The sequence below is a fragment of the Peromyscus leucopus genome, chromosome 4 (genome assembly GCF_004664715.2).
Source record: "Peromyscus leucopus breed LL Stock chromosome 4, UCI_PerLeu_2.1, whole genome shotgun sequence".
Classification (NCBI taxonomy): domain Eukaryota; kingdom Metazoa; phylum Chordata; class Mammalia; order Rodentia; family Cricetidae; genus Peromyscus; species Peromyscus leucopus.
Window position 1 is genome coordinate 122,264,962 of NC_051066.1, and position 25,948 is coordinate 122,290,909.

Consider the following 25,948-nt stretch of genomic DNA (forward strand, 5'->3'; position numbering starts at 1 on the left):
TTTCATGCCTGGAAACACCATGATTGATTAGCCAGTACCAAAGGTCCAGACGAGTCATACCACTATAAAAATCCCTTTGCCTGTGCTGCCCATTAGAGGTCAGGCCATTGTGGACATTGCTTTGTCTCTGCTGCCTGTTGCAGTAACTATGATCGCCTTGCCTTTGGCATTCAGTGCTACCACCCGGCCCCTGCTGCTCTGGGACCCAATTTAACCCACTGCATCAGTTCATCCAACTGAGCAGCAGTGTCTCCAACCATAAGGTCCTGCCCAAGGAGAAGAGTCACCACAAAGCTCTGCAACTGTCAGTGCGCCTCTCACCATTTCCTTCTTAGAAGATGAGTGAAGGGCATGTCTTCTGAGCCTTTCCGTTGTGGAGGGTTAGGTTTTACACCGTGTACCCACTCTAGTATTGCCATTTCCTGGAGCTGTAACTTAATCTCTTGGAGGTTGGTTGTTGGTCTGATCTGGCTGCAGGGGAGGCTAGGAGACATGGCACTAGTCAGTTAGGTGTGATTCCAGTTAAAACACACTCTTCCCCACCATAGAAAGGAAGAGGAAGAGGGAAAGGACATCACAAGCACATCACAGGCAGTGTTTGTCTTACGTCTGTTCACAAGTTCTAGAATGGGGCATAGGAGTCTACTCAGCCCAGTGCCTCTGAAAAGCAGGACTGGAGGGGGCAATACAGATAACTTGTTTTTGCTTTCTCATTAATTAACTTTGTGTTTAGAATAGTTTAGGTTTACTGAAAAATTGAGGAGGAGACATGCAAAGCCTTCACATAGCTCCCCCTTCACAGTCCCATTATTCTCATTTGGCACCAGAATACTACATTTGTTACAGCCTTGTTATCAGCTGAAGTCCATAGTTTGTGTAGGGTCCCAGTTTAGCCTCTGGGATGGTCTGATTGTCAGTCAACTCAATGGGATTTAGAGTTACCTGGGAGACATAACCCTGGGCGTGTCTGTGAAGGCATTTCCAGAGATAATTTTCTGAGGCAAGACGCATGTTAAATGAAGGAACACCATCTCATGGTCTGGGATCCTGAACTGAAGAAAAAGGAGAGAAAGCCAGTGAGTACCATAGTCATCCTTTTCCAGTTTTTGAGTGTGAACATCTTGTAACCAGCTGCATCAGGCTCCCACAGCCCTGTCCTCTTGCCATGAAGGACTGTATCCTCTCTAATGACAAACTGATGTAATTTCCTCCTACCTCAAGTCACTTTTGTTAGGTATTTTGTTAGAGCAATGAGGAAAGTAACTAGCATAGTCTTGTGTATTCAGTGGATTTGGGGAAATGTGTAATGGTGCCGTTATAATGTCGCACAGACTGGCTTCACTGCCCTAAACCTCTGTACCCCGCCTGTTGTTCCCTCATTCCCCTTAACACTGGCACACTCTCATCTTTTTACTCACTATAATTTTTTTTTTACCATTTCCAGAAAAGTAGTTTGAATCCTACAATATGTCACCTTGTCAACTTGGCTTCTCTTACTTGGCCATATGCATTTAACCTCCACGTCACTTCATAATTTGGTGACTCGTTTATTTTTAGCACTGAGTAATACGCCGGACACACTACAGTTTATTTTCCTGTTCTCCCACTAAGGAGCATCTTGGCTGTTTCCAAGTTTAGATCATTATGAACAAAGAGGTGAAAGCAGTCACGTGCAGGGTTTTGTGTGTACGTAAGTTTTCAGCTTATTTGGCTAAGAGAGAATGGAATTGCTAGTCGCTATGATCACAGTATAGTATACCTTTGTACAAAACTGTCAGTCTTTCTCAAAGAGTGACTGTACCTTTTTGCTACAACACCAGAAACTGGTTGCTCTGTGTCCCTGCCAACTTTTGCTGTTCTCGTTATGATTTGGCCCTCCTAGCAGCTCTCTGGTATCACATCATTGGTGCTGTGAATGTGCAGTTCCCTAGTGATGGATGCCACTGAATGATTTTGTGTTAATGCATTTCAAATGCTCACCCTTCACCCATGTGACCTCTCTGGTGATATTTCTATGTAGATCTTTTTTTTTTTTTTTTTTTTGCTTCCTTTTACATAGGTTGCTTATTTCAGTTTGATTTAAAACAAATCATAGACACCTGTTATTTCTGTAATAGAAAATGTTAATTTGGTATTACACTATCAATTAAAGTTCAAAGTTTACACTAACTGGGAGAATACTTTCTGTTAGAAATAAAATGAAGGCTAATTCAGGAAGAGCTTCTGCTATTGATTTTCTCCATAAGCAGGAGGTCTGGCCATAGGCAGGACTTCAAGGTTTGTGTTTTAAGGACCTTTGTTTCTTTCCTTTCTTCTGCTGTGGCCTCTCCTGTTCCATCTGCAGTTGGCTCTTATCACATTGGCATGGCTGCAGCATTTTGGGCCGATGTCCAGGTAGCACCATGGCTGGAAGGTACTGGCTAATTGAGTGCTTCCTTTCCCAAAGGCCCACAGTGGAGCTCCTCATTCATCTAATAGAATATGCAACATCAACTGTGTGCTTTCAGCCAGTTCTAACCCAGGTGCTGGGGAAACGTAATAACCCAAGCAGACAGAAGTCCGGGCCCTCATGAGGTCTGCATTCTAGCCAGAGGAGGAAGACACGGAGAAAGGAAAGAGGTGAACTAGATAGTAGGTACATGGTGGGAAAGGAAAAGAGTACAGCAGGTGGGTAAGTACTGGATAGGGAGGAACTGCTAGCTTCACAGGGTACACAGGAGAGGTGGCCTTGAGCAAGGGCATGATGGCGGCGAGGAGGGAGCCATGTGGGCATGGCAAGGGCACAAGTCTCTGACACGTCCTCTATTTATGCCACAGTTTTTGCTTCACTTCTCTTGACATTTGGAATGGATTGCTCCTGCTTTTACGTTGGGCTGCTTTAAATTTCATGACCCCATGTTATGGTCCCCTACCTAATTTCCTCCTCCTTCCCTTGGGAAATTATATTTGTTCTGTCATCTGCCCTCTGGCCATGCTGGTGAGCACGAACACACATAATTCATCTGATGGTTAGTGATGGCTACCTCTTCTGTCGACAGGCCCCACAGCCCATGCTCCCTCTCATTTTTTTAGGGTAACTTCTGGGTCTTTAAATGAGAACTTTCATTTGTATATTAATCACTAAGTTGTTTCCAAAGGTAGCACTGGGTTTTATGTTGTATAACAGATTGATTGCGTTCTGACATTCCCTGGCTTGCCCATTCTTGCCCGTTAGCCTTTCTTCCTGTTCAGTCATTAATGGAGGGCACATTTGGTTGAACCGGTAGCCCATCCCTCTTGCTACTTTTCCATGTTGCGCTTTTCTGAGATCTGACATTTTTCCTTTGTAGGAAGACATGTCAGACTTACTCATCCAACTAATATTTATTGTGCTAGAAACACTTAGCTTCTTGGCTAGGTCGTACGCCATTGTCAACATTACTCAGTAAATAAAGATGGCCCTCAGTGGTCAGCCTCTGGGAGATTCTTCCCTTCAATGTATTTGTTGTATTTGTTTTTCTGTGAGTGGCTCATACAAGGTTTGTTGTCATTTTTTTCAATGATGTCACCGTTTTACTCCTTTAGGCTCATGTTATCGTGGCCAGAATGTAGTGATATCAAATCTGTCCTTTGTTCCTTGTGCCCTTAATGGGCCTCTTTGAGTAGAATGCAATAAAATGTTTGTTTATCGGGGCCATTGTTTTGTTTGGGGCATGGTCGCTTTCTTGTTTGTGTATGGTTCACATTGAAGTGTTGATGATTGTAGAGTTGTGTGATGATGTTCAGAGAGGCTCATATCACATACTCTTCTTTACATCTTTTGTGTCCCTTGCCTGGCATCAAAATTTCCCAATTTTTTTGTGAGATGGTAACTGGAAACACACACAAATCTGTAGTTTCTAAAAGCATTCATTCAGTTTCAAGTTGAAAAGGATATGTGGTAAATCTTTTTACTTTTCATACATCATTTTCTATTTTATTATGTGTATAGTCAGACTGAACACCTCAAATTCTGACCTTTAAGGCTAGAAGCACTTTGCTTTTGTTTTTTGGTTTTTTTTTTTTTTTTTTTTTTTTTTTTTGTTATTGTTGTTAAGGAGATAACTAGAACATCTTGTGGTGAAGCAGTTACCAAGACTGAAAAACTTGTAATTCCCAAGGAGGACTAGTTGGCAAGGGCTTCATCCTTTTTTCATGGACTCTGAGAGTTCACAAGTTTGGGCATTTGTGAACCCACCAACCTCACAGCTCTCCAGAGTTTTCTTGAGTGTGAGCAGCAGGAAATATTGGATAGAAGGATTTATATTGCAGAGAATATTGCAGAGATAAACAGATAGAAAATAAAGGATAGCCTCGAGAGGGCCTGGAACCTTTTCCAACAGGCCCTGACTGTCTCTGCCCCAGGGTATTTATAGAGACACCAAGGGGTGGAGCAAAAGACCTTCCCCCCAACACAGCCAAGTGCAGACCATCTCAGACACCTGCACTCAGGCCCATGGTCCTAATCATCCTCTATGAGGACCTGCTGGGTAAAGGCACAAGAAACCCCAAAAACGGGCTCCCACAGGCATTCAAGTATACCAGAGAGAAAAGGTGCCTAGGATGGCTGGCTTGGGAAAGGGAAAGGCTAGGAAAAGAAGATTTCTCAAGAGAACTTGCTTTTTTTGTCGACATGGAGAGCCTTGTACATAGATAAGGAAAAGCACTGCTAATCTCTCTGATTCAGGATGACTAAGAAGTGTGCTTGAGCCCTGAAGGAAAGCCTAGTTAGGTCATTATGGTCACCGAGTGTGCAGTTGTCTCTGGAAAGGTCGTGCAAGGCAGAAACAGAACAGAACAACTCGAGTGTTTCCTTCCAACTTATACATGGCTGGACTGAAAGAACAGGCCCTCGACAGTGGTCATAATGAGAAAGAGAAGGTTCTAGGAGCTTGTGTGGAGATGGAAGTAGAATGACACTTAGGTATATCCAATGAACCACTGTCTTCTGCAGCCCTGCCATGCCTAAAGGCGGATGTGTAGATAGCAGAGTGGATTTTGTGGTTTTATTTTTTAATATCAATAGATTGATATAATGAATAGAGTAGAATAGAATGAATCTATAGATTCAAAGCTTGTTTTATACACAGTTTTAATATCATTTTTACAGATAATGAATATTCTTACTCTTTGTGATTTATTTAATAAGATGGCAAGGAATCAAGATAGCTGCTTGGTAACTGGACAACGCATGCTATCTCCTTTTGGAGAATGTATGTGGTACATCATATATATTATGATTGCACATATTGATATAAAATGTTAAGCATCCTTCTTCCCCTTTCCCCCCTACTGCCCTTCCCCCTTTTCCTTTCTCCCCTTTCTCCCTAAGCATTTGTAAGAGTTGTTTCAAAGTAACCTGATTTTCCCAGGGGCTTTCTATATTTAAAACATAAAGACCTCCGTAATCTGTGGTCCATCAGGGATTTTCTATAGCTAAGACATAAAGACCTCCCTCCATATTCATGCTCCATGCACTGAAATTTTTTAAAGAACTTTTTGAGTTATTTCTCAGATTGTGGTTCTGGAATCAAGACAGGGTCGGTCTGATAAGAGCAGAAATTATGGGCTAACTTATTCCCACATTGGGTTCCTATCAACTGGACACCGTGGGAACACTCTGGATGTTTCAGAGCCATTTGTGACTGGTTGAATGAATGAACCATTCTTAGTAATGTCAATTTAATAATTTAAGCAAATACATTTTAATTGTGAGTTTGTTCATTTTCTATGTTTTCTAAATGTTCCCATCAATTTTTATATAGAAGCAATTAGGACATGTACCCATGCCACATTTGTATTTTCTGTCTACCAACCGTGGCCCTCTCATCTCATTCCAGTTAAAAGCCAAACCACACAGGCCACCTGCTGTTGCTAGAACCAGAGGCAGAAGCACTGCAGAGTCTCCTCTGCATTAAATCTGTCTCTGCGTACTGTTTTGTTTTGAGATAGGGTCTCATTATTAGCTTACGCTGGCCTGGAACTCTCAATTGTCCAACCTCAGCCTTCTGAGTACAGACGTGTACTAGTACTCTGTATCCCTCTCACCTCCTCCTCCTCCTCTTCTTGAGTTAAAACCTTTTGTAAAATAGCTCTCAGGGGCCCTGGAGAGAGAGCAGTCACTGATGTGCTCGCCATGTGACACAAACCTGAGAAGCCGGGTTAAATCTCCAGAACCCAAGTGGAATGATCCCAGCACCAGGAAGATGGAGACAGCAGTATTCAAGACTTAATGGACAGCCAGATTAACCTAATTGGTGAACTCTGTATCAGGGAGAGACCTAGTCTCGAAGGAGGTAAATCACGTTCCTAAGTGTAGTGATAACACCCGTGCTACCATCACTCGTTCACCATGTCGGAGTGAGGGGCTGTGGATCGAAAAACAGAGACAAAAGACAGCGGGTCATTCGCCACAGCAGAATGCCGAATGCCGTTTATTGAAGGAGGGAGGAAACCTTAAATACAGGCTTACAGCACAATGGGAGAACCCCAGAGGGCAGAAGTTCACTACAGAACGTTCTACATTCTTGCACCTAAGCTGTTAATGCCCAATATGCAGGATACACAAACAAGGAACTTCCCTTAAGCATTCAGGAGGGTGGATACTGGCAGGGAATTAGCATAGGGAGGACATCTGGTCCAGGTCGGCAAGCAGGCAACGGCTTTACTCAATATGGGAGGAGACCAGGGCCCTGCACCTAAGGATAATACCCAAGAATATCATTTGGCCTCTGCATGTACTTGAACTTGGTGCATATGCTCTCAGAGATAAATATAGGCATGTGGAACAGCTCCATCCATGAAAAATACACTGTGATTATATTTGTAATTTTATTTTTTTCTAATAGACACATTAGTGTATAAATTTAAGCTAGGCAAAACTAAATCTCAGTATTTATCATATAACCTATTATATACAAAACTTTGTTTTAATGTGTGATCAGTGGGAAAGCATTGGGTTGTTTTGTAGTCTTTTTTGTGCTAGTGCATAAAAACTCAGTTACAGCACCTGTAAAATTTGAATAGCCACATTTCAAGTAACTGGAGAGTCTTGTGTCAGGCAGGGTAGCTTTAGGTGGTGGCTGCTATTGCCCATTCCTCCTCCTGCTGAAATTCTAGGAACATATAAAAATTCTCAAGTGTTCCTCTTTGCTGAATATAAATAACAGACCTGTGAGCTTCTTGGTGTAATGCAAAACAGCTGTGCCACCTGATCAGCTTTCTGTGGACAGAGGAGAGAAATGATGTTTGTGTTTTGTGACACTTAGGAAAACAACCCCAAGTCCCACTGAACACTTATTCAGTGCCAGTGTGAGTTAGAAGAAACCCTGGCTTTCAAAGTAGACCATGGTGTGATCTGAGCTATCAGCTTGGAGGAAGGCATTTGTGCTGGCCAGTTTTATGACAACTGGACTCAGGCTAGCTTCATCAGAGAGGAGGGAGAGTCAATTGAGAAAATGCCTCTCTAAGATCAGGATGCTAGCAAGCCTGTATTGGGCCTAGCCCACTGTGGGTGGTACTACTCCTAGGCTGGTGATCCTGGGTTCTATAAGAAGGCAGGCTGTGTAAGCCATAAGGATTAAGCCAGTAAGCAGCATTCCTCCATGGCCTCTGAACAAGCTCTTATCTCCAGGTTCTTGCCCTGGTTGAGTTCCTATCATGACTTCTTTCAATGATGAGCAGTGACGTGGAAGCCTAAGATAAATAAACCTTTTCTTCTCGGCGTTGCTTCTGGTCATGGTGTTTCATCACAGCACTAGAACTCCTAAGACAGTATTCATATTCATTTACTGTCCTGGCTCCTGCTGCACACTTTATAATACTCAGTTGTAGCACTTACCATAGTCAGAAAGACATGTCGTAAGCATGAAAAGCTGTTTCCACACAGGCTGTATAATTCACTCCCTTGACAGCGGCTGTCCATCAGGAGCTGATCTAGCCACTGGGCTGTCTTTGAACTCTTATTCTAATAGCTGGGGGCGTGCGGGGGGGGGGGGGGAGGTTGGACACAAAACAAACAGACGGGAAGAATTGCACAGAGAGAACCACTACAGGAAGTGTGAGGGAGCAGAGTCAGATGGCACAGCTCATACAGTGAAGTGTGTTACACTGTGATATCCAGGTAGGTCTGGAGAGTCACTGGGCTGAGAGCTGAGGGTTTCAGGTGAGAACTGATGAGGGCACACATTGACTGACTTTGGGGACCAGCAGGGGGTCTGAAAGATGAGGCAGGGAAAGAAAGAAGCCCACGATTTGGAGATGGGTTAGGGGTGAGAGAGTCAGAGAGATTGGGAAGAAAAGGCACAGGAGAGGAGACTGGCCACAGAGTCCTTGAAGCCACTCTGTGACTTGGCTTGTCACTCAGTGCGGTGGGAGAGATAACTGACCTTCTTATCCAGGGTCTGAATTTAGGTGAAAAACCACGTCCTTGACTTTCACAAAGCTGTACTTGAAATTTAGCATCTCCTTCCACTGTGAAAGGAGGCACCGAGCCCCAGCAATGTCATCAGCCCCTGCTGCTTCCTCCTCATTTTCCTCCAACACTGTAGCTCCAGAGATCTGCAGTTGTCACTCATTGCTTGGGCACACCAGGGCACAAAATTATAGTGATCAATAGACCACCGCTGAATACATCTCCTTAGGTTCACCTATTGCAATTCTCTGTATCTCGTTTTATACACTTACAAACAGTATTCTGGGAAGGGCCTTGGGCATGAAAGGTCATAACTCCTCTGTTGCTGGGATTAGTGTTGCAGAGTCATGTGCTGTGACTCAGTATTTTTAGGCATCACTCTGGCAGCTTAGTTGAGGTTGGACTGGGGAACCTAAGGTGAGCACATGGAGACACATGATGCTGCTGTTGTAACCTCCCAACTGTGGGGTAGTGGGAGCTGGTGGTTTGGGCCTCAACTGTGGAATGTGGAGCTGCCACCCACTCCGATGAGAAAGCGGCCACTGACGCCAAGTGTGTTCATGTTGAGGCTGCAGCATCCTTCAGGTTAAGCTTTCTCAAATTTTGTCCAGTATTTCACATCAATTTCTATTAATTTTCCCTTTAGGAATCTGAAACTGTTTGACAGAAACTTGGTGACTTGATATTGTTCTCTCTGTTGAGATTTTGCTTTATCAAATAACATGATTTTTTGTTTGTTTTTTTTTTTCTCATCGTGACTTCAACCTCAAGTGCTAATTCACCTGCTAGTTATGGAACCACACGAGTTTAGTTTGACTGTTAGTTACCATTGCCACTCCATTCTTTTCCTTTTCAACTTTCTTTGGTAGTTTATGCATATATGCACAGACTATAATACAATAATAGCTTATTGAGATATAATTAAGATCACCTAATATTCTCACTTAATTGAGTATAATTCAGTGGTTCTTAGCAGATATATAATGATGTGCACTCATCACCTCTATCTGTTCTCAAAACATTTTTTGTCACCTCTAAACCTCCCCATGCTCATTGAATAGTCAGTTGGCTACCTTGTTCCCACAGCCAACTGTCTCCTCTCTACCTCTGTAAGCTTGCTTCTTCAGGACAGTTCATGGGAATGGAAGAGCACAGTGCACTGTGGTATTTTACACATGGCTTTTTGTCACATGTACCATACCTTACCACTTCATTTCCTTCTGTGGCTGAATACTTCATTGTGTACATATGCCACATTCTATGCATCTATCAGTTGATAGACATTTAGGTTTTCTTTGGGGTGTTGTGACTAAGGTGTTATGAACATTTTTAGGACATTTGTTTTCATTTCTTCTATTTCCCTAACACATTTGGTCTTGTTTTTAACATTTACACTTTTAATCTTTCAGAACTAGATTTTTTGTGCAAACTGTCCATATCAGAGCCAGGTTCTCATCTTTGTCTTAAACATTGCTTATAATTATTATTCAGGTGATATTAATTGATCAGGTTTTAGCCAGTTAATTGTATACATATACATCCTTGCAAATAAAACAATTTTGTTTATAATTGTAACCATGCATTACAATTTAAACACAGATATTCACCACAATTAAGAGTTAACTAGGTTAGAACTGTTTACTGAGAGGAGTAACATTGTTCTATTTAGAGTAGAGAGAAAGTGATGTCAGGTCATCTATCTAACACACGGACCCCTTACAAAATGAAAATATGGAACTTTTGGCTTGATGTGGAAAAGAAAAACTTCTCTTTCTGTGAGATGACTGCTCGAATCCTTGGCACATTCATCCCAAGGGGGCTTGAAGCCTCTTTTCCAGTATATACTAAAAATGCGTGAGCAGCATGGGTAAGGTAACCAGCTATACACATCATGGCTCTACTTACCAAGGGAGGGAACAGCCACCCCATTGCTATGAACAAAGACTCCACAAATCCTCAACTTTTTCCACGTCTATGCCCCATACCCCACGTCAGGTAGAAGGTGGTTTTAACCCCATCTTTGTGGCACCTTCACATGATTCTCCATCTAATGTCCAAGGTAGAACCCAGTTGTCACTATTTACAGAGATAGGCACCGTGAGGATGGGGTGGTGACGAAGGGAACAGGGAGGAGGAGATTCATCAATGAACAGACAGAAGGAACTGAGACTCAAGTATAAGCCATGGCTCTGGACCCCTAGACATGCTCTTTTGTCTCACTAAACTTCTCTTAAAGACACAAAATTACAGATGAACATTTTTAAGCTTTCTAAGATGTTGACCTCAGAGAATTAAACTCCAAAGATGAGGCCCTTTACTACATGCAACTTTGTGCTGCTCTATACACATGAAGCCAACCCCAGTCATTGTAATTTCTCCACTATAAAACATTTTTTAAAAATTTGGGAGAAATTGTAAGAGCCAGAGGGCCAGAAAGCCTGCTGTGAGAATATGTCTCCTAGAAATGACAAGGAAGCTACATCCATGGACCTCAACAGTATGGCTGCTTAAATAAGACACTGATAGTCAGGCTATTGTGGAAGGGGGAAATCTCAAAGGGTCTCACCCCTAGACAAAGAGCTACAGGTGACTAATGGCCGCTGAGAAGAGAGAATTGGCCTCTCCCCGGGATGAGCCCCCTGAATGGTTATCCAATTCCAAGTAGTCATCCCTAAAGTCATACACATACAAACAGCACTAAATGGACTCATATATGGCTGTTTATATACCTATGCATTTGTAATGCATAATAATAACAAAGAAAAGAGGCCGTGAATTTGAGAGAGAGCAAGTGTGTCTGGAGGTACATGGAATGGGTGGGAGGGAGGAAGGAAAGGGGGAAATGATGTAATCATATTTTACATTTTATAATTTTTTAAAAATTTTGGGAGAGGGATTTTAGCTCTCTGTATGAAATGGAGAATAAAGTATGCTGAACATTTTAAATTATATGTATTAAATTGTATGCATTTAAATTATATACACTTAAAATATAACTGTGTTGTCATTGGTTTATAATATCAGTGATTTTTTTATCTTATTCTTTGTGTTTTTTGTACATATTTAGGTACTCTAGAATGAAAAGAGTTATTTTTATAATCACCTCAATGTTACATAGATATACATTGCCAGATATTATCTTACAGAAGTGTGATATTATTTTAGTACTGTAACCAAGAACCTATTTCTGTTCTTGTCCAGGTCCATTAAGATAAGATTAGCCAATTTTGTGGATACTGCTGGTGTTGAAAATCTTGTCAGCACCCTCGTACTGAGTAGAAAGATACTGGATGATTTTGCCCAGTACAACGAGGCTTGCAGAGATCCTGTAAGTACTGCTGGTGGCTGCTGCAGCCTCATTTTCCTGGTCCTACAGGACTATTATGATCCATGAAGATTCAGGCCTGAAGCTTCCTGGAGCATCACTTGGAGAGTCCTGTTGGGGGATCAGCAGAGATGGGGTGTGGAGTTGACAGATCTGACTGTCATCATGTAAGGACAGCTCAGGACCCATGGTATCCGATGTCCACCCCAGTAGCAATGAGTGCCAGACTTCGGTTAGTGGAGCTCCATTTAATGACGTTAGATGGTAAACCTAGCCAGGACCTTTCATTGAGCTGGCTTGAGGTTTCAAGGGGTAGATAGAAGAATGATCCTCTGTGGTCAGTCTTTGGTCTTTTCTAGCGTAATAACCTATACATGAGCTGTGGAAAACAACAGGCTGGTGTCAGTCTACATGGTAACCCTGAGTGAGGCTGGTGTCAGTCTACATGCTAACCTTTACATGCTAACACCAGGGCCTTAAGAACACTGCCAGTGGACTTCACTAGACATGTAACTAGCCAAGAGGTTGGAGATGCATGCTGTAACCTCTCTAATATGCTTTATTTTGAAACAATTTTATCAAACTATGACCAAGCAACATTTTAGTGATTACAATTGAAACACACTGTATTAGTAGGCCCTGTTTCTGCAAAGAGACTGCCCACATTTGTCACTGGTCACCTCATACCTCAGAAACTTTGTCTCAGGTCAACACTTTTGCTTCTAAAATCAGAAATTAGTTATTCCTCCTTTTGGGCTTCATGGAAAGAAAACCATACAGGTTTCATTCCTGGTGTGGAGTGCCTTTCCTCATCAGGATGCTTGTGAGATTTGTTTGTATTATGACAAAATTATTTCATCACATGCTATATCACACTACTTCTTCATTTTGCTGCTACAGTCATTTGGAAAAATAGGAAATATTGGCTTTTTTAAATTAAATAAAACAAACCTTTTAAAGTTAATATTTACATCACCTAAATGTGATGCCACCACAAAGGCATACTATTATAAAGGAATGAAATTAAGATCAAGTTTCCCTCCACTGCACTCATTAAGCCTTGGCTTTTCTTGGTCTGTCTTCATCTGTAGCCTCCTCCCTTCTGGCCCCTCTGGGCGGGATGACCTCAAGCCCGCTCCTCCAGCTGTGCGCCAGTGAACTTGAAGGGAGTGTTCTCTGAGACACAAATGTTAGTGACGGACTGGAGAGATGGTTCAGCAGTTAAGAGCACTCGTTGCCTTCCAGAGACCAGGCTCAGGTCCCAGCACCCACATGATGCCTCAAAACCACGTGTAACTTCAGTTCCAGAAGACCCAACACCCTCTTCTGACCTCCACAGGCATCAGGCATGCATGTGGAGCACAACTATAAATGTAGTCAAAACGTGCATACAAATAAAATGAATTACACCAACATAAGGATACTAAAACTTTTGCATGAGACTGAAGTGAATCTTTTCTTAGAATAGTGGAAAGTACATGCCTTTCTACTGGTCAGTGCCTTGCACTTAACACTGAAGGTACAGAGCCACGGGGAGGGAAGCAGCTGGGGCCTTGGCAGGAGTCAAGGCAGAAACTGAGCATCCTGATAGCTGTGGTGGTGGTATTCATCTCCACAAACCCTTGCTGATAAAAAAAGAAAGGAAAAAGAAAAAGAAAGAAAGCCACAATAGTATAGCTTGTACCTATTCCTCGAGCAGAATGGCGAAAACAAAACCGAGTGGTTATTAGATGGCAAGGAAATGGGAAAACTGAATTACTGGTAAAACAGTGGCAGATACCCCGGGAGACATATTAGCTGTTTCTTCAGAAAACTAAAAATGCACCTGGCCTATGGCTAGTAAGCTGTACTCTTGGACATTTAGCCCCGAGAAATGATGATGTACACATAACTATTCATAGCAGCTGGAATCATGCCAGGGAGTTTCCAACAGATAGATGTATAAATAAGCTATGGCAGATCCATGTGATGGAGCATTACTCAGCAGTGAAAAGAATGAACTGTTGATATCAACCTGTATGAACTGTGGGAGCCCGTTTTCAGGTTCCTCGTGGCTTTATCCAGCGGTCCGCATAGAGAGGATGATTGGACCACGGACCTGAGTGAAGGTGTCTGAGATGGTCATGGTCTGCACTTGGCTGTGCTGGGGAGGGGGAGGTCTTTTGCTCCACCCTTGGCGTTTCTATAAATACCCTAGGGCAGAGACAGTCAGGGCCCGTTGGAATAGGTTCTAGGCCCTCTCCAGGCTATCCTGTATTTTCTGTTTGTCTCCACACTCTAAATCCTTCTCTCTAATATTTCCTGCTGCTCTCACTCAAGAAAACTCTGGGGAACTGTGGGGTTGGTGGGTAAACACCCTGCAATGAGCCTCCACATTGTTAAGCTGAGAGAAACAAAGAGCTAGTCCCCAAGGGTTATGCAATTATATGTATAGATTCATACTTAAGTGTACATTCATACATGTACGTATGTAATACTTACACAGAAGTTCATAATCATATATTCATATGTTTTAAAATGACAAAATTTATTATTGGAGACTAGATTATTTGCTGTTAGAGGCCAAGGGTGGGGCTAGAGAGATTTCTTTTTGTGGTAGTGGAATTGTTAAATGTTATTGTAGAGACTGAAACACAAACCTGTATAAAGTAACAGGATCACACAAATATACACCAATCAGGATCAGTTTCCCGTGGTCTCACTATGTTCCAGCTTTACAGAATGTTATCATAGGGGATACTGAACAACATGTAAAAGGATTTTTATGTTATCTTACAATTGCCTGTGGGTGTACAGTTACCTTACCTCTTAGATTAAAAGGGGAAATTAGAGGCAGTTTAAAGAATAGCCTTGATGAAACAGTAACATTTTAACTCTATTGAATCTCAACACTTGATTGGATTTTAGCATTCTCTGTGACGGGATGGGTGGCATGCATCTGCTGCATCCTGAAGCATGTTGGGTTTTTGAGGAGAAAATGCTTCTACAGATGCATGAAATGCACTTGAACCAGCTACCATTTTTATAAAATACCATTTTCACTTGAAGAAAGAAAAATTGGGTTGGTTTTTTTTTTTTTTTTTTTTTTTTTTTGGACTTAGGTATTTAACCAGCATTTCCTTAAAAGTAACAACATGAGTCTGTCAACCTGATATAACAAGAATCACTTGCCCCCTGTGATAAGATCTAATCAGGAAAAAAAAAATTGAAATTGAGAAAGTCAGTATCTGCCATTGTGAGCTTGACAGTCACACAATGCTCACAGCAGCGTTTCTGACGACACAAGTGTGACGTTATGAAATGGGTCAATAGTTGGGAAATCTGTGTAGCTTGATGAATCAATATTTCCCAGTTAAACACTGTGCAGTTTTATAAAAGCATAGGTGAGTATGCATATAAGAGTCAGTTAAAACGGACGTTAGTGCAGAAGTGTGTACAATGCTCATGGACAGGGTTTTCAGATGGCACACTACAGCTAACCTCAGGCACTACCAGTTGTGGAGTCTCAAAGGATATCTACAGTTATCTGAAAAGATGCTTAGATATTTGTCTTTTCTAACTATGTGTTGTGAAGAAAGATCACATTTTTCATATATTTAAGCAAAAACAACGTATTGCCCCAGATTGACTACAGAAGCAGATGTGAGGATCCAGCTGTCTACTAAGCCAGATTAAAGAGATTTGCAAAAACAAAACAATGCTACTCTAAATATTTGTGTTTAGAAAAACACAAAGTTTCTTTTGTTAAAAATATGATTTATGTCAATAAATTGTTTTATGTAAATATATATTTTATGTAAAAATAAAATAAAAACATTGTTTTAAAGTGAAACAGCTAGTTTAAATGTTCATTTTACTATAAATTTTAAAAGCAAATTCATGTCTTTTCAGTTTTAATTTCCAATTGATGTCTGAGTTGATGTCCTAAAGTCATAAAAGTTGGGAAGCACTGGGGTAGACGTGGGTTCTGTGTAAAAGGAACTCTGGTTTGAGTTGTGGATCCATGCCTCCTGAGCTCACTTACCTAGCTCCCTATGCCTTGTTGTCTTGTGAATAAAATAGATGGAAAAATAATTGTCACACTAGAGCATGGGGGTGAAGATGAAGTGAGCAGTGAGCATAGCATCTGGCCGTAAGTGTTGGTGTTGCTTCTGTTATTGTGGTTACTGAAGCTGTGGCTGCTGGATTCACAATCATGGATGCACTAGCAACTGATTTCAGAGACTTTGTTGGTAATGCTTTCCAGGGTCTTAACAAAACATACCTTACCTTTGCAGGATGGAACAGCTCTGCAGGTGTTTGTAGCTGAAGTTGCAAAGCAAATAGTTGGCATTGCAGTGATCAGAAAAGAAATGGTAAGTTATGAAGTGGCCATTCATTGTGATTGTGGCTTGCTTGATTGTGACTTTCTATTTTATGAATGAATCCTGTCCCTAAAGTATTTGGGCACAAACGTGTCTCTCACCTGGCTGCCTTTCGAGGCTCTTCCTTTTTTTAAGTTAAAAATGTTTGGAATTGTCAGTTGGAGTTTTGCACATACCTTTAATCCCAGCATTCAGAAGGCAGAGGCATGTGGATTTCTGTGAGTTCGAGGCCAGCCTGGTCTACAGAGGGAGTTTGAGGGCAGTCAGAGCTACATAGTGATACTCTGTCATGAAAAAACAAAGAAAACAGAACACACACAAACAAATGTTTTGACTATTACAAAGAACATGAAAAGATTCTCATTCTTAAAGTTTTAATAATCCCCCACCATCAAAGTAATAGTAGTAGTAGTAATAATAGTAATAATAATAATAACCAGTCCCACTGCTGTCACCAAAGGATTGCTACTAAAGTCACTCATCTTTATTAACATCCTCCTTTTACATCCAGTTAAGTGCATGTGTCTATTGTCAAGTGGATATGCCATTTTATATTTTTCCCAATGCAGTTTTTCCAACACATTTATTATTTAATAGTCCATTCCTGTGCTGCTGACTTAAAATACTGCTTTTATATTTATTAGTTTTCTATATTCTTGTGTCCATTTTACGTTCTATTCCATGCTATGAGTTTATTCATTGATACCCATTATATTATCATATGTTTTAAAATAACTTCTTCATTTTTTTAAAATCTTCATGTGTGTAGGTATTTTGCCTGCATGTATGTCTGTTTACCATGTTCGTGCCTGGTGCTCTGAGGCCAGAAGAGGGTGTCAGATCCCCTGGGACTGTAGTTTCAGGCAGTTGTAAACTGTAGCTAGAGTTTTCTCCAGTCCTGCCTTGCCCACAGTCAGGACAAATCTCTCTCACCTGCCAGTCCTGCAGCTGCTCAGACCCAACCAAGTAAACACACAGAGACTTACTATATTACTTACAAACTGTATGGCTGCAGCAGGCTTCTTGTTATCTAGTTCTTATTTCTTTTTTTTTTTTTTTTTTTTTTGGTTTTTCGAGACAAGGTTTCTCTTCATTCTAGAGTACCTAAATATGTACTGCCTTCCGAGTGCTGGGATTAAAGGTGTGCGCCACCACCGTCCGGCTAGTTCTTATTTCTTTTTTTTTTTTTAAAAGATTAATTTATTTATTTATTATGTATACAGTGTTCTGCCTGCATGTGTCCCTGAAGGCCAGAAGAGGGCACCAGATCTCAATACAGGTGGTTGTGAACCACCATGTGGTTGCTGGGAATTGAACTCAGGACCTCTGGAAGAGCAGTCAGTGCTCTTAACCTCTGAGCCATCTCTCCAGCCCATAGTTCTTATTTCTTAAATTAACCCATTTCTATTAGTCTATAAGTTGCCACATGGCTTGTGGCTTACCAGTACCTTACATCTTGCTTGTCATGGCGGTGGCTGGCATCTGACTCAGCCTTCTTGTTCCCAGAATTCTCTTCTCTGCTTGTCCCACCTATACTTCCTGCCTGGCTACTGGCCAATCAGTGTTTTATTTATTAACCAATCAGAGCAACATATTTAACATATAGAACATCCCACAGCAGTAAACCACCATGTGGGTGCTGGGAGTTGAACCCCAGTCTTCTGGAAGAGCAGCCCTTGCTCTTAAGCACTGAGCCATCTCCCCAGCCCTTCCTTAATGTTTGATATCTTGTAACAGAAGCTTCTTTCCTTGCTCTTCTTTGGGTCTGTTTATTTGTTGAGATATGGTCTCAGCTCGTGTAACTCAGATAGCTCATGTATTTGCTATCTTGCAGTGAACGAATGTGATCCTCCTGCCTCCCAAGTGCTGGGATTACAGGTCTCTCACTACAATCAGCTGTCACTGGCCTTTTTTGTCTAAATTTTCTTGGACATGTCTCCCTTCGGGTAAACTTTCTAATACTTACCATGATTTATCTATGCCTTCATGGATTATAAAAGCAGTTTATCTTCCTCCTTGTGATCCAGCTTTCTGTATTGTTCAATTCCAGGTTCTTGGGGAATTTTTCTCATGCATGTTTTTGGGTCAGTGATACAGTTTGGAGACAATTTAAATATGTCCCCTGAAGATCCACACTTGGAAGCTTTTCCCAGTGTGACAGCGTTAAGTGGTGGGGACTTTAAGAGGTCATTGGGAAACTGATGGATCATTGGGGGTACTGCCTGTGAAAGAGATTGAGTAGTTCACGGGCATCCCAGTTAGTTAATACGAGTGAATTGTTATAGAAAGAGTGAGACGGCACCTTCTCTCCTCTTCCATCTTACCATGTGACTCTCTCTCCATCATATGAGTTCATGCATCAGGCAGTCTGCCTGGAGGCCTTCACCAGAGCCCAGACCAACATGGTGCACTTCCAATCTCTAAAACGCCAGATAAACTTCTTTTTATAATGTACTCAACCTTGAATAGTTGGTCGTTGTTGTTGTCTTTTAATAGTAATGGAAGTGAACTAATGCAGTCGGACACTGACCCACTCTGCAGGCTCACTGGGCACCTTTCTCCACCTTCCTGTTCTATGAGCCTGACTGAACTGACAGCAATCCATGCCCTTGCCCATTGGCCGTGGGAAGCCTTGACAGGAGGAGGGAGGACAGTGAAACTGGGGTGTCCACTCGCCTTTTCAATGTGGTCTTTTTTTTCTCGAGGGTGTTCTCTGTGGATTCCTGTGACCAGTCTTCCACCTACACCACCCACTGAGGCCTCTAATAGCTTGCAGTTGCTATCTCACTGTCCCTGCTAATTTCCTTACACCCCCATCTCTGTAAATACTCCCTTTGTTGAGCCTACCTCCAATTACCCCAATTTGAACATACCATCTGTCTCCTGCTGTGATCCTTCCCCAGTATACTCTAAGACATTTATGATTTTTTCTATGTATTTTGTAATAGATACCCCTATTGTACATTCTAAATGTTTATTTTAGAATATAGGAAGATCACGAAGTTTTGTATTTTGATCTTGTACCCAATTACCCTTCTAAAATCTTTTTTTCACTCTGAGAGTTTAAAAATTGATTAACCCCCTCTCCCTGCACAGCATCACTTTTAGGCCATTCCATTGCTGAGAGCACTCAGGGACAGAGGCATGAACTACACCTCTCTCTCTCTCTCTCTCTCTCTCTCTCTCTCTCTCTCTCTCTCTCTCTCTGACTTTGTAGTAAAACATGTATGGTAGTTATCCTTGTCCCTTCACTCTCCCCATCTCTTAAAGCCTCATGCTTGCTGTAGCCAAGGATGAGCTTGAACTCTGCACCCAAGTGCTGAGATTACAGATGTGACCACTATGCCTGGCTTCATGCCTGATTTTTTTTTTTTCCGATTTTATTGCATGGATAGAGTAATGTTTAACGGTACTGCTGGTAAAGGCTACTTTTGTAGTTGTCTTGACTTTAATGGGATAATTTTGTGTTTTCTTCACTTAGCATATTATTTGTAAAAGGAAATACTAAATTAAGGATGTTTTCTACTTTTTGATTATTGAAGGTGTCTTTGATGGATAGGTATTAGGTTTTTGGAGTTTACTGAGATATTTGGATAGAATTATTCCTTTATACTTCCTTGCATTTATTTCTCTTTTTGATTCAGTGGTCTGAGTTGCTTTTTTTAGATGATGGCACATAACAAGGTTCCTGAGTCTACCCTTGCATTGGATACTAATTTGATAGTGTGTAAAATTCTCAAAGTATTTACCCTCAGAATGCTTGTTTGAATTGTCACTGTCTCCAATATTCAGTGCCACTGATAACAATCTAACCGTAGGACAACCCATCCCTAATCCTTTTGTATTGGCTGGTTTTGTGTGTCAGCTTGACACAAGCTAGAGTCATCAGAGAAAGGAGCCTGAGTTGAGGAAATGCCTCCATGAGAGCCCAGCACATGGTGGGTGGTGCCACCTCTGGGCTGGTGGTGCTGGGTTCTATAAGAAAGCAGGCTGAGCAAGCCATGTGGAGCAAGCCAGTAAGCAGCACTCCTCCATGGCCTCTGTATCAGCTCCTGTCTCCAGGATACAGCCATCCTTGAATGAATGGACTGTGATCTAGAAATGTAAGCCAAGTAAACCCTTTCTTTGCAAACTTGCTTTTTGGTCATGGTGTTTTGTTGCAGCAACAGAAACCCTAACTAAGATACCTTTGCAAGTAGAAGTGGATTGTTTTAATCTTTCTTGAGTCTTGTGGAGAGTCTTTGTCTATTAACAAATGGAGAAATGTTTTATTTTGGGTTTTCGATGGTTGCTTTTTGTTTTCTTAATTTAGAAATCCCCAGGTTTTTTTTTGTTTTGTTTTTGTTTTTGTTTTTGTTTTTTTTTAAGGAATACTTAATGTCTCTGGAGGAAGCATTCTATTAATTATTTTTTGTCTCCATGTTCTTCAGTCGCTATAAAGTTCTGTTTTAGGTGGGTTCAGGATCTTTTCAATTGATCCTTCAGTGTCTCTTGGTAGTAGGAGTAAGAGATGGGCAGACTAATAGAAGTATTTCTTATTTGTTTGTTTGTTTGTTTGTTTGTTTGATTTACATCCCAGCTACAGTTTCCCCTCCCTCCTGTCTGCCCAATCCCTCCCCTTCATCCCTCCTCTGTTCCCACTTTGTTTCTATTTGTTTCTGCTCAGGAAAGGGCAGGTCTCCCATGGATATCAACAAAATATGGCATATCAAGTTTCAGTAAAACTAAGCCCCTCCCCATGTATTAAGGATGGGCAAGGCAACTCATCGTGAGGAGTAGGGTCCCAAAAGCCAGTAAAAGCCCCTGCTCCCATTGTTAGGAGTCCCACAAGAGGGTCAAGCTACACAACTGTAACATATGTGCAGAGTGCCTAGGTCAGTCCTGTTGTTGGTTGTTTTTTCTCTTTTGCAGGGCCCACCACCCAGCTCCCAAATAAATAAAACACGAGGCTTATACTTAATTATAAATGTCCAGCCTTAGCTTGGCTTATTTCTTGCCAGCTTTCTTTAACTTATCCCATCTACCTTTTGCCTCTGGGCTTTTCCTGTTTTCTTACTTCCGTAAATCTTATGCTTACTCTGTGGCTTGCTGTGTAGCGGGGTGGCTGGCCCCTGGAGTCCACCTTTTTCTCTGGCTGCTGCTTCTTCTTACTCCTTCATCTCTTATCTTTGCTCCAGATTTCTCCCTCTGTATATTTTTCTCTGCCTGCCAGCCCCACATATCCTTTCTCCTGCGTTGCTATTGGCCGTTCAGTTCTTTATTAGACCATCAGGTGTTTTACACAGGCACAGTAACACAGCTTCGCAGAGTTAAACAAATGCAACATAAACAAAAGTAGCACACCTTAAAATAATATTCTACTACACAGTCCCATGCAGGCTCCTTGGTTGTCGTTTCAGTCTCTGAGCTCCAATGAGCCCAGCTTAGTTGAGTCTGTGAGTTTTCTTGTGGTGTCCTTGACCCTGCTGGCTCCTACAATCCTTTCTCCCCCTCTTGTGCAGGATTCCCTGAACTCTGTCTAATGTTTGGCTGTGGGTCTGCATCTGTTTCCATCAGTTGCTGGATGATACCTCTCTAATGACAATTGGGCTAGGCACCAATCTGGTAACAGGAGAGGGTCAATTCAGGCAACAGATCTGCTAGGAGCCTAAGCTGGGGTGGTCCTTGTAGATTCCTGGGAGATTCCCTTGCACCAGATTTTTACCTGACCCTGAAATATGGCCCCCCTTTTCCAGTAGTCTCTTTCAGTACTCTCTCCCTCTATGCCCTGCAACCTGATGGTCTTGTTCCCATCCCCACCTGCCCTCAGTCCATTCACAAAAATCTCTATTTTCCCTTCCCAAGGAGATCTGGGTCAATACTCCTTGTTACCTAACCTCTCTGAGTCTGGATTGTAGTATGGCTATCTGTTACTTTATAGCTAATATCCACTTATAAGTGAGTACATACCATATTTGTCTTTCTCAGTCTGAGTTACCTCATTCAGGATGATTTTTTCCTAGTTCCATCCATTTGCCTTCAAATTTCCTGCCATCCTTGTTTTTAACAGCTGAGTAATACTCCATTGTGTAAATGTACCACATTTTCTTTATCCATTCCTCTGTTGAGGAATAGCTAGGTCATTTCCAGATTCTGGCTGTTACAAATAAAGCTGCTATGAACATAGTTGAGCAAGTGTCCTTGTGGTATGATTGAGCATCCTTTGGGTATATGTCCAAATGTGTAATAGCTGGGATTTGTGGTAGATTGATTCCTAGTTCTCTGAGAACCATCAAGGTGACTTCCAAAGTGACTCTACACGTTTATACTCCCACCAACAGTGGAGAAGTGTTCTCCTTACAATACATCCTCTCCAGCATGAGCTGTTGTTTGTGTTTTTGATCTTAGCCATTCTGACAGGTATAAGATAGAATCTCAAAGTCATTTTGATTTGCATTTCCCTGATGGCTATGGCTGTTAAACATCCTTAAGTGTTTCTCAGCCATTTGAGTTTCTGTTAAGCATTTTCTGTTTAGCTCTGTACCCCATTTTTAAATTGAATTATTTGGTTTTTTGATGTCTAGTTACTTGAGTTCTTTAAATATTTTGGAAGTCAGCTTTCTGTCAGATGTGGGGTTGATGAAGATCTTTTCCCATCCTGTAGGCTGCCATTTTGCCCTATTAACAGTGTCCTTTGCCTTATAGAAATTTTTCAGTTTCATGATGTCTCTTTATTAATTGTTGATTTTAGTGCCTGTGCTATTGGTGTTGTGTTCAGGAAATTGTCTCCTGTGCCAATATGTTCGAGATTATTTCCCACCTTCTCTTCTCTTGGGTTCATTGTATCTGGTTTTATGTTGAGGTCTTTGATCCTCTTGTTCTTAAGTTTTGTGCAGGGTGATAGATATGGATCTATTTGCAGCCTTCTACATGTCAACATCCAGTTATACCAGCACCATTTGTTAAAGATGCTTTATTTTTTCCATTGTATAATTTTGACTTCTTTGTTGAAAATCAAGTGTTCATAGCTATGTGGATTTACATATGGGTCTTTGATTCGATTTCATTAATCCACCTGTCTGCTTTTATGGCAAGTCCATGTGGTTTCTATTACTATAGCTCTATAGTAGAGCTATAAAAATCTGGGATGATAACAACTCTGGAAGTTTTTATTGTACAGGATTGTTTTAGCTATCCTGGATTTTTTTGTTCTTCCATATGAAGTTAAGTATCGTTCTTTTAAGATCTGTAAAGAATTGTGTTGGGATTTTAATTGATTGAATCTGAATTGAATTGTAGATTCCTTGAATCTGTAGATTGCTTTTGGTGAGACAGCCATTTTTACTATGTTAATCCTGCTGATCCATGAGCATGGGAGATCTTTCCATCTTCTGATATCTTCTTCAGTTACTTTCTTCAAAGACTTGAAGTTCTTATCATACAGGTCTTTTCACTTTCTTGGTTAGAGTTACACCAAGATATTTTGTGTTATTTGAGGCTATTGTAAAAGGTGCTGATTCTCTAATTGGTTTCTCAGCCCATTTATCGTTTGTATATAGTAGGGCAACTGATTCTTTTTAATTAATTTTGTATCCAGTCACTTGACTACAGGTGTTTATCAACTGTAGGAGTTCCCTGGTAGAGTTTTGGGGGCCACTTATGTATACTATCATATCATTTGGAATAATGATACTTTGACTTCTTCCTTTCCAATTTGTATCCCCTTGATTCCTTTAGTTGTCTTATTGCTCTATCTAGAACTTCAAGTACTATATTGAATAGCTATGGAGAGAGTGGACAGCCTTCTCTTATTCCTGTTTTAGTGGAATTGCTTTGAGTTTCTCTCCATTTAATTTGATGTTGGCAATTGGCTGGCTGTATATTGCTTTTATTATGTTTAGGTGTGTCCCTTGTATCCATGACCTCTCCAATACTTTTAATCATGAAGGAGTGTTGGATTTTGTCAAAAGCTTTTTCAGCATTTAATGAGATAATTGTGTGGTTTTTTTCCTTCAGTTTGTTCATATGATGGATTACACTAACAGATTTTCATATGTTGTACCATCCCTGCTTCACTGGGATGAACCCTACTTGGTCATGGTGGATATCTTTTTGATGTGTTCTTGAATTCAGTTTGCTAGTATTTTATTGAGCATTTTTGCATAAATGTTCATGAGTGAAATTGGTCTGTAATTCTCTTTCTTTGTTGAGTCTCTGGGTGGTTTGGAAATCAAGGTGACTGTGGCCTCATAGAAACAATTTGGCAGTATTCCATCTGCTTTTATTTTGTGGAGTAATTTGAAGAGTATTGGTATTAACTTTTCTTTAGAAGTCTGGTGGAATTCTGTATTAAAACCATCTGGTCCTGGGCTTTATTTGGTTGGGAGACTTTTGATAACTACTTCTATTTCCTTAGGGGTTATAGGTCTATTTAAATTGTTTATCTGATATTGATTCAACTTTGGTAAGTGGTATCTCTCAAGAAATTTGTCTTTTTCTTTTAGATTTTCCAATTTTGTGAAGTACAAGTTTTTGAAGTGTAACCTAATGATTCTTTGTATTTCCTTGGAGTCTCTTGTATGTCTCTCTTTTCATTTCTGGTTTTGTTTATTTGAATATTCTATCCCTGCCTTTTAGTTGGTGTATAAGAGTTTATCTATTTTGTTGATTTTCTTGAAGAACCAACTCTTTGTTTCATTGATTCTTTGTATTGTTCTCTTTGTTTCTATTTTATTTTTTTCAGCCCTCGGTTTATTTCCTGCTGTCTACTCTTCTTAGGCATGTTTATTTATTTTTTTCTAGAGTGTTCAGGTATGTTGTTAAGTCACCAATATGAGATCTCCCCAAACTCTTCATGAAAGCACTTAGTGCTATGAACTTTCCTCTTATCATTGCTTTCATTGTGTCCCATAAGTTTGGGTATTTTGTGCATTCGTTTTCATTGAATTCTAGGAAGTCTTTAACTTCTTTCTTTATTTCTTCCTTGACCCAGTGGTAACTCAGTAGAGAGTTGTTCGGTTTCCATGAGTTTGTATAGGCTTTCTGTTGTTTCTGTTGTTGAAATCCAGCTTTAATCCATGGTGGTTTGATAAGATGCAGGAGGTTATTTCAATTTTTTTTTTTTGTATCTGTTGAGACTTCCTTTGTGGCTGAGTATATATATGGTCAGTTTTGGAGAAGGTTCCATGAGATGCTAAGAAGAAGGTATATTCTTTTGTGTTTGGGTGAAATGTTCTGTAGGTCCATTTGAGTAATAATGTCTGTTAGGTCTGTTATTTCTCTGTTTAGTTTCTGTCTGGACAATCTGTCCATTGGTGAGAGTGGGGTGTTAAAGTCTTCCACTATTATTGTGTGGGGTTCTATGTGTGATTTAAGCTTTAGTAATATTTCTTTTACAAATGTGGGTGCCCTTACATTTGGGGCATAGACACTCAGAATTGAGACATCATCTTGGTGGATTTTTCCTTTGATGAATATGAAATGCCCTTCTCCATCTCTTTTGATTAATTTTGATTGGAAGTCTATTTTGTTAGATATTAGGATAGCTACACCAGCTTACTTCTTACGTCCATTTGATTGGAAAATCTTTTCCCAACCCTTTACTCTGAGGTAATATATCCATCTTTGATGTTGATATGTTTTTTGTTTGCAGCAGAATGATGGATCCTGGTTTTGTATCCATTCTGTTAGCCCATGTCTTTTCGTTGGCGAATTGAGTCCATTGATATTGAGGGATATTAATGACTAATGATTGTTAATTCCTATTATTTTGTTGTTGTTGTTGGTACTGTGTGTGTGTGTGTTTCCCTTCTTTGAATTTTGCTGGTGTGAGATTATCTATTGCCTGTA

General features: G+C 40.8%; 1 protein-coding gene across 1 annotated transcript in view; it reads left to right on the forward strand.

Annotated features, from left to right (window-relative positions):
- The window catches only part of Cfap61 (cilia and flagella associated protein 61), a 297,138-nt gene that overhangs the window by 86,679 nt on the left and 184,511 nt on the right, over nt 1–25,948 (forward strand). The window contains 2 exon segments of the mRNA XM_028881858.2: nt 11,633–11,759; nt 16,034–16,111. Of these exon segments, the coding sequence (XP_028737691.1) occupies nt 11,633–11,759; nt 16,034–16,111 (205 nt within the window).